Source organism: Portunus trituberculatus, chromosome 20 (genome assembly GCF_017591435.1).
Source record: "Portunus trituberculatus isolate SZX2019 chromosome 20, ASM1759143v1, whole genome shotgun sequence".
Classification (NCBI taxonomy): domain Eukaryota; kingdom Metazoa; phylum Arthropoda; class Malacostraca; order Decapoda; family Portunidae; genus Portunus; species Portunus trituberculatus.
In genome coordinates this window covers 10165305-10175304 of record NC_059274.1, presented here as the reverse complement: position 1 = coordinate 10175304, position 10000 = coordinate 10165305, and the positions used below count along the sequence as shown (strand labels likewise).

The 10000-nt window shown below is 47.4% G+C and overlaps 1 protein-coding gene across 1 annotated transcript in view; it reads left to right on the top strand.

Moving 5' to 3' along the window:
- The window catches only part of LOC123506800, a 32248-nt gene that overhangs the window by 4424 nt on the left and 17824 nt on the right, over positions 1-10000 (top strand). The window contains exon 2 of the mRNA XM_045259147.1: positions 9195-9347. Within this exon, the coding sequence (XP_045115082.1) occupies positions 9195-9347 (153 nt within the window). The remainder of the gene's footprint in view (positions 1-9194; positions 9348-10000) is intronic.

Genomic DNA, 10000 nt, shown 5'->3' with positions numbered 1-10000 from the left:
TTGTGCTTATTTCAGTCATATGCACCCAAATGTTATTAATTATTTCACAAGCAACATCATCAGTGAAATCTGAAAAAAAACATTGGTCAAAGTAGTATATCCATTTGAATGTCTAATATGTTGAGTGTGGGGATATTGTTCTACCACATGGTGCTCTGTCTGTGTATGGAATGGATTTTGATGTAGGCGCCGCAACAGCCAGGGTCATTGGGCGCCGCTACAAAAAATTTAAATAGGACAAAAATGTTTAAAAGAAAAATTATAGAATAACTAAAAAAAAATTTAAAACAATAATTAAAAGTTGCTAAAACACTAAAAAAAAATAAAATTAAATAAAACATTAAAATACATAAATAAAATAAAATAAAATTCACAGCTTTGGGAGAAGGCCAGCTTCTCCCAAAAACCTAAAACGTCATGGCCCTGGGCCAGGCACTCTGGTCCAAGGACCTTTGAGATATAATAGACACCGCTATCTCTACCGCGACAGCGGTAGAGGTAGCGGTGTCGTAACTCATCAAACTAGGGCACTCTACAAGGTGCCGCACGTGAGCGGCACCAGGCAGTCATCACAGTAAGGTTGAGGGTCCCTGGTCAACAGGTACCTTTGTGTAAGGTACGTGTGACCTATACGCAGTCGCGCCAATAAAGTCTGTGCACGGCGATCCCGGACATGGGTGTATGTCCACTGAGGGATAGGGAAGTAGTGATCTCTCCCATTTTCGAGGTTGCGACCCCGTTAGCCATCTCCTCTGCCAAATTGCTGCAACTGCCTCACGAATTAGAGGAAATACATCTCGAAACGGAACAGGGCAGGAGATGGAGCGCGACTTGCTGCCTCTTTAGCGAGGCGGTCTGCGTGTTCATTCCTGGAACACCAACGTGACCAGGGACCCAACAGAACCCAACACGATATCCTCGTTTGTAAGAAGATATAGCCACTCCAGGGCTGATAAAACCAAAGGGTTAAGGAGATAGTGCAAGAGAGAGCAGTAAGAGCACTGCGACAGTCACTAAAAATTGTAAAAGACGAAACCGGGAGAGTAAAATTATCTGTAAAGCTAGGACTATGGCAGACAGCTCCGCAGTAAAGACGGAGGCCACTGAAGGAAGGCTGCCAGACCGATAAAAAGAGGAAAACCACACTAAACCCAACGCCTGCGTCGGATTTGGAACCATCAGTAAAAACAGGGATATCATCAGAATGGATAAAAAGTGTTCTAAAACCGTGTGTGGGACAGAGCTGGCAGAAAATCCTTCTTGCCATCCATGGCAGGAGGGCATAATGAAACAACAGGAAGCTGCCAATAACCAACTCGTGGAGCCGGAAAGAGTACACAGGAGTGGGGTCGATAGATAACCAACATGAGATTTGCCACTCGAAGGCCAAAAGGTTTAGGAGACTCGGTCGAGTGACATACGCCTGCGAACGCGAGTCCCGCAACATTGACAGACAAGGGACAGAATCAGGAAGACGGTGGGTGCGAAACCAACACCGGAGCATCGAAGACTGGCGCCGGAGGTCGAGCGGCCAGAAACCAGCATCCACTAGAAGGCTAGGTATTGGAGATGTCCGAAATGCACCTGTAGCCAAGCGGACCCCAGCATGATGCACGGAGTCAAGCGTGCGTAGTCGTGCATCCGTTGCGGATGAGTAGATCTCACAGCCGTATTCCAGCTTGGGAAGTATGAGTGTACGGTGAAGCAGCAGCAACGTGTCCCTGTCCGCACCCCAAGAGGTGTGACTTAAAACCCGAAGAAGGGATAGTGCCTGCCGACAAGACGCCTTAAGAGAACGGAAATGGGGAACCCAGGTGAGACGGTTGTCAAACAAAAGGCCAAGATATCGAGTCGCCTCCACGCATGAGAGGCGTCTATTGGCGAGGTATAAATCCGGGTCTGGATGGACACCACGGTTGCGACAAAATGCATGGCTACGGTCTTCGAGGTGGAGAATCGAAAACCGTTCATGTTGGCCCAACTGGACACCCTATTGATCGCCAGTTGGAGCTTGCGCTCAATCAGTGACATCCTAGCAGCAGCAAAAGAAATACATAAATCATCAACATATAAGGAGCTGTGAATGCCATCTGGGAGAGTATCTATAACACCATTTATGGCGACTGCGAATAATGTAACACTAAGAATACTTCCTGTGGGACACCATCATTTAGAGCAGTAGCCTCAGAGAGAACACTCCCACTCGAACCCGTAAAAGACGTCTGGATAAAAACTGCTGGATAAAATAGGAAGGTGGCCACGAAGGCCAAAATTAAACAAAGACTGTAAAATGCCATGACACCAAGCCGTGTCGTAGGCCTTCTCCAGGTCAAAAAGACTGTTACTTGATGGTGGTGATTAGCGAAGGCCTCACAAATGGAAGACTCTAGGGATAAAAGAGCATCAGTAGTAGACCTCATCTTTCGGAAGCCGTACTGTACCGATGACAAGTACTTCCCTCTCCAAGTACCACATGAGTCTTACATTTACCATCTTTTCTAACACTTTACAAATGCAGGATGTCAAAGATATAGGACGGTAGTTCGTAGCCTGGAGATTATCTTTCCCAGGCTTCGGAAATGGGAGAACCACTGCCACAGCCCAAGAAGATGGAAAGTCACCGGTATGCCAAATCATATTATAAAGATTTAATAAAAGTTAAAAGCACTGTCAGACATGTGGCGCAAGAAGGCATAAGGAATATCATCTGGCCAGGAGAAGAGTCATGACACTGGGACAAAGCAGTCCGCAACTCGGAAGCAGAGAAAGGGACATTATAAGACTCCTCCAGCGGAAGAAAAATTTATGCCGAGAGATTCCATTCTCTGGCGGTGACGTGCGCCCGGGGCTGCAGGATGCCTCCGGGAAACACTGGCAAAGTGCTCCGCGAAGAGGTCGGCGACAGTCCTAGGGTCTGCCACCGTTCGCCCAGAAGACAACAAAACTGGTGGGGAAGGAGCAGAATACTTCCCAGCAATTCGGCAGACTTTGTTAGACATCTGTAAGAGGGTGCGGACGTTAATGGAAGAGACATAAGCTTTCCAAGAGGCTCTTTGTGCCTCTTTCAAAACGCGGCGGGCCTGAGCTCGAGAGCGCCGAAAAGCTTCCAGGCACTGCGGGTCCCCACGATGTCGCCGGAGACGAGAGAAAGCTGCCCGTTTCTCTTTCACAGCTTTAGTGCATGCTGCGTTCCACCAAGGAACGGGACGCTTAGTAAAGCGACCTGACGTCCTAGGGATTGTCTGAAGCGCTACTGAAATAAAAAATCGGTAAAATAATCAACAGCCTCAGCACAAGTAGAAAAGTCAGCCAGCGGACGGATAAAAGAGCTAAGGTCTGTGAATCGAGGCCAATCTGCCTTGTCTAAAACCCAGCGTGGGGCCGGGACTGTGGCTCAGAGTTCACAGATTCCAATAAAATCGGAAAGTGGTCACTACCGTGTAAATCCGGTAGGACCCGCCAATTAAAATCAAGGAAAGAATTAGATGTACACAGAGAAAGATCGATAGCTGTAAAAGTCCCAGTAGGACTGTGGAAATGTGTAACATCCCCAGAATTTAAAACCTCCAATCCCTCATCCTCAATAAAAGAACCGATTAAAACCCCACGAGGATTACTAGCACCTTCATCCCACAATGGGTGACGGCCGTTAAAATCTCCCAACAAAAGAAAAGGCGGAGTCAGCTGACGCACCAGGCCGTCAAGCTCACCCCTGGAGACAGGAAGCCGAGGAGGAGATATAAACTGCAAATGGTGTAGGATCGTCCCATAAAGACCTTAACAGCAACCACCTGAAGGGAGAGTTGAGTTGCAAGGGACAACAGGTATATCCTGACGGACTAGAATAGCTGTGCCACCGTGGTGGCCCTGGTCAGGAAAGGAGTGCTAAAAAGGCACGATAGCCAGGAGGACTAGAATAAGTACTATCACCTAGCATAGTCTCTTGTAGAGCTACACAGGCTGGAGAGAACTCCGACAGCAAAGCTCGGAGTTCCCCACGAGGCGCGAAGGCCTCTACAGTTCCACTGTAGAAGCTTGAAGATGACTATTTAGGTGCAGTGGACGGGCGAGCCTTTTGAAGGCTGCCCGTGACTCACCTGACTAGAAATAATCAACCGACGAGAAGACACCGGAGTTGAGATGTGCCGGGTCGTTGGACCGCAGCCTTTCGGCCTACCGGTGAGTGATGCGAACCATCATCACTCCTACCGGTCCTCGGAGGACGAGGATCAGGCAGGACTGCACTTTCCGATACAGTGGTCCACGAGGGACGGCTGTGACAATATCATCGGACGTCTCCATGCTAAGACCGTCCTCATCACAAGAAGCCCGATCTGAGACGGAGGGCGTCACAGAAGGCTGGACAGAAACTACTGGAGCTACCATTGCAGAGCGGTCCCTGGAGGACTCACGATTATGTGCACCGGGAGAAACCTTAGACTGTTTAGGCTGAGCTAAATCTATCGACTCCGCAGAGCCGCGGTGCCGTTTGGTCAGGCCCTTCAAAGGCTTAGGCGATACAGGTGGCAAATGGACATCCACTACATGGGTTACTTTGGTCAAGTCCGTATTATTCTCGTCACTTCTTGAGATGACTCAACTGAGTCATCGGACAAAAGGGCAAACCTATTGGCCAAATGAACAGGACCACCCGCCCCAACAGAGCGAGAGGTAGCAGGAGTTGTCTTCGGACCGGCAGACTCAGCTGAAGAGCGAGCGGCCAATGAAGCATAGGATGTCGCACCAGTACCGTCCTTCTGGCGGTACAGGAGTTCACGGCGGGCGCTACCGAGGCTGATAAACTGACTGTTAGCAAGCTGTAGAATGTCCTGCTCCAGGCGATACCTGGGCATTGCCTGGAACGTACCTGGTGAGCATCACGGCAATGGAAACAATAAGCTGCAGCATTGCAATGCTCCTCAGAATGTGAGTCTAGTGCAGAGCAATTACCACATCGAGAAGCTTCCTTACACGAGCTTTTGCCGTGACCGTACCCATAGCATGAGAAACACTGAAGAGGGCGAGAAACAAAACGCCTCACCCTAAGATTAATAGGACCGATATTAACACGGTCAGGGAGGGTGGACCCAAAAAAGGTGAGAAGGACCATGTTGGAGGAGTTCCTCATCTTAGTCACCTTCTGGACTGAGTTAGGACACATTGCCAGTATTTCCTCCTCAGGAAATTCATAGAGATCCTGACTGTACACACAACCTTTACTGTAATTAAAGGTGGGATGTGCCTTAATAGTCTCAAACATGCTGTCAGAAGGACATGGTAGATGTTGCAACATCCTTGCCTGCGTGATATCTTTCGCTCGCACTAGCACCCCTTCCATATTTCTTGAGGTTTCCCTCAGGAATCGTGCCGATCTCTTTGGACAAGTACCGGGAGGCATGGATGAAATTCCCGCGCCCATTTCTGTAGTACGCCACAAACCAACGTGGAGGCGGGATCTGGCGGACTTCAGGAACTGAATTCTCTGAATGGTTTTCAAAAGATTTGGGATGTAATCCGTGTCACTGTCCGAAATATTGCGAGAGTGGAGAAGTTCTGTTTTAAAGCCAGAGCCAGCAAGGGCAGAGATGCTACATGTTCATAAGCCAAACGGGCTTCATCACATGACAGAAACGTTACATAGCAGCGGTTAGAAGGAAAGTCCTTATCATAAACAAGTCGAATGCGAGAACCGTGCCATACACCTTGAGAAGGGAGTGCCAGGCGTGATAAGAAAAAGATGGATTAACATTTACCATGAAAAGGGAGTCAGATGCAGCAGAAATGCGTCCCTCAGAAGAACTCCCAGAACAGGAGACTGCTGTGGGAGGCCCTTGTGGAGGGGAATCCTCCTTCCCACTCAGACTCTCCAGGAGGGAGCGCTGGCTGGCGTGGACGGGGTACCTCGTCCCCATGCGGACCAGTCGTATTAAAAAAAAGACCCCACATGCTATGAATGTTTGTCCACGACAGAGCTTAGACCCCCCCTCCCAAAGCATCCCAGCCTGGACACCCAACCATCCAGCACAGAACGGCCCCTACTGGGCGACCCCTCCAGCGGGTGGCTCCGCTGTCCACTGGCAGCCTACGTAGGAACCATTTAGTCTGGCCCCTCACTGGCGATCTTACTTGCATGGGTAGCCCTCTCCCCTCGAAAGGGCAGAGCAGGGGCCTAAGCCCCTTCTAACCTAGCTCGCCAGGTCACAGGGGCACGCAAGCCCCCTCACCACGACAAGGCGGTTCCCATCTGGGGGGGCAAGGGGCAGGGATGCTACATGTTCATAAGCCAGACGGGCTTCATCACATGACAGAAAAGTTACATAGCAGCGGTTAGAAGGAAAGTCCTGACAGTTTTTTGTGTTTCACCATATATATAAAGTTACACAAAAAATGGCTCCAGGGGCAAGGGAAACCACCTACTGGGACTACAATGGGAGAGAGCGCTGGCTGCCGTGGACGGGATACCTCGTCCCCATGCGGACCAGTCGTTTTAAAGAAAGGTCCCACATGATACGAAAGTTTGTCCACGACAGAGCTGAGACCCCCCTCCCAAAGCATCCCAGCCTGGACACCCAACCATCCAGCACAGGACGGCCCCTATTGGGCGATCCCACCAGCGGGTGGCTCCGTTGGTCCACTGGTAGCCTATGTAGGAACCATTTAGTCTGGCTCCTCACTGGCGACCTTACTAGCATGGGTAGCCCTCTCCCCCTCGAAAGAGCAGAGCAGGGGCCTAAGCCACCTCTAGCCTAGCTCGCCAGGTCACAGGGGCACGCAAGCCCCCCCATTACGACAAGGCGGTTCCCATCTGGGGGCGGATCTGGGAGGTGCTCGAAACACAAGGAATTCTGATGCACATACACATTAACTAAATAGATAAATCCTGCTGCAAGTCTAAGTTTGATTGCTATACACTCAATGCCCCCATATTTTCCTGGCGGCGATACGAACTCGGCTGGTATTCTGCTCCTAACATATACAGCCAAACCCCGTACACCTTCACTTGCTGGGAGAGTAAAACGCTGAAAATTACGAAGAGGCACTAGTAAATCATCCCGAAATAAAGTTTCCTGTAAAGCAACTACATCAATAACATTATGTAACACATAACATTGTAAATCAGTCACACATGTGGTAAGTCCATTTACATTAACTTCAGGTTAATTACGTCAGCTTCCATCGCTGTATTATTTCCATTATCACCTTGATTAAGTCACTCTCTTGAATCTCATCATCCATTAAATCAGCTTGCTTAACAAGAAAATCATCTATCATACTAACAAGTGAACTATTTTTTTCTTTAGGTCTCACCAATTTTCTAACATCCCGTTTTCTGTGCCATGTTCCTGCTGTCGCCCTCCTTGACGCTCCATTAACTTCCGAATCCTTTCTTGTAACGCCTTATTTTCCTTTTCCAGTCTTGTGACGTCTTCCATTAGGCATTTGATGGCATAACTTTCAGCCTCCAGGTTCTTCCTCGTCCACATGCCTCCGTCGTGAAGGCAACGGAGCTGAACACTGTGAGGGTGTATTCGACGTTGACAGTGATGTTACCGTCCTCACCGTACCTCGCTTGCTGGAGCTGCGAGAAGTCCGATCGTGATGTTTTGTATGCATTACATCTGCGTCTGCCTGCGTATGAAACAGAGTCGTGCGTTTCGGTACAACGGATGAATCAGGTGGTGTCACTACCGCTACTGGTGGTTCGTCACGATCACTCAAGAGCCGGAAATCATGCATTGCTCTTCGGTGGTTCTGCTGCCACGAACCGTCTCGTAGCTTCACTCATCTTTGCTTGCACTTCACTGGTTATAGATCCAGCATTATGGGCCTGGCCACAGTTCCAGCATTTAGGAGGAATCATCACTCCCTCCTTAATCTTGTCAGCACACTCTTTGCTGTTATGCTTACCTCCACAGAAGCGACAGACTGTCAATGCGGCAGCGTCAAGCTTTGTGACCATACCGACAACTATTAAAACACATAGGGGGCAATTCCACATATTTCCGTACTTTCCTCCGACCATTATCAGGTACCCATATTCGGTCCGGAATTTAACCTTTCATAAGTGCCACAACACTCGCCTTCTCTTGCTTGTTGATCACATGTCGCTTGGCCCAGACAACATTCTCCTCACCCAACAACAATTCAGAGTCTAGTGCCCTATCATAGGGTGCAATAAAGACCTTTGTGAACCTTTGTACCTTGCCAAAATCAACAAGTACAGCACCTTGGAAGCCAACAGTTGTTAGGTGGACCACAGCAGCCTGCTCCTTCACTGTCACAAACGGCCGATTTACCCCCTCCTTCAACAATGGCCAGAATTCTCGATGTTGCAGAGCCAACTGCGCAGCCCACACTCTCTTCTGAGATAGGGTCATGGCATTTTCGCTGGGAAAGTACAGTCTCCTCCTCTTGTTTAGGTCCTCCTCCACAGCAAGTCCGTCTCATTGCCTTGTTTCATCCTCTCATCCTGAGGGATCGTCTTTCGTTTGCGACGCTTAGCTGGTCTCTGTTCCCATTCACCTTAAGAAATAGAGTCACTTAGCTCAAGATCCTCCATAACATCATCTATGGCGGAAGGCATGTCTGTGTCCCTGTCCAGGGATCGAAACAGACCTGACAACGCGCCTTTGAGGTGTTGTAAATTGCCTTGAGAGCTGAATAAGAAACGTCCACATCCTACCAGAGCTAGGGGCGATCTGGAGAGAGAGAGAGAGAGAGAGAGAGAGAGAGAGAGAGAGAGAGAGAGAGAGAGAAATTATTTCAGATAGAATAGGGGATTCGAGGAATAAATACTTATAATACATTTCATGTATTCATCAAGATAAGTAAAGGTCACTGTATTTCATAATTCCCTGAGAGCTTCTCCTGTTCATGTGCTTCTCTACCTAAAAAAAATACTCGCAGATCCACTTCCTAAACTCGCTGATGATTTAGGTCCCCAGTTTATAGCAACACATATATCAATAAAACTGTTGCTTCAAATAATGTTTGTTTTATTACCTAATTTATCTATTTATTTATTTTTGCACTTTTCAGATTGAATTCAGTTTACTATTTGAAAGCAGATCTCCATTTCATGACACTATACTGCTATACTGATATCCTGTATATGTATTTTCGTTATTTTTACGTGTGTGTGTGTGTGTGTGTGTGTGTGTGCGTTAGTGTTCAACGAGACATATGGTCTACAGATGGTTCGGTGGCGGACGCTGGTGGTGGGCGCGGTGACAGTGATACTGCCTCTCGCCTCCGCCCTGGTCACCTACACCTTCGTTTCCATGGGCTCCGATCCTGTCACACTGGACGATACCGGAGCCCTCATCCTGATGTTGGCCATGGCTAAGGTGCATTATACTTTTCAGCTTGTGAATATTAATGGTTCTTTCTTAACTCCTGCATCATTTAACAATCCATAGTTTAGAAACGCTATGCCAATTACTGTGGATGAAGAATGCTTTCTATTGCTTCAGTTTTCTGCATGCATTGGAATCTGTCTTTGGTTTCTTTTATATGAGATCTGATGCAGATGTTCTCGCATAAATACAATAGTTAGATCGTCAAGAACACATTTCTACCAATAATCCTCAAGAAAATCACATTTATACACTACAAATATCTGAGTAATGAATATAATTTCCTACTCGTCAAAGCTTCCTTAGAAAATGGATTGCATAATAATATAGACTTGTATACAGTGTCAGGTCAGAAGTTAGTAACGTTACTATCTTTCTTAGATTAGTGTTATCTAAGAAGTGTATGTTGAAGAGGTTGAGTCTCTCTACCTATAGAATATTGTAATGCATTCCATCACATTCCAAATGTTCTTTCTCTAAGTATTAGCAACTCATAAATTGATTATCTCGCTTACAGATGTAAATTTGTTAGTCACTTTATAAATCCCGGAGCCCCCATCGTGTTTGTTTTAATTTTTATCTATTTATCTATTTATTTTTTTTTATTTATTTGTTTGTTTATTTATTTGTTTATTATTATTTAT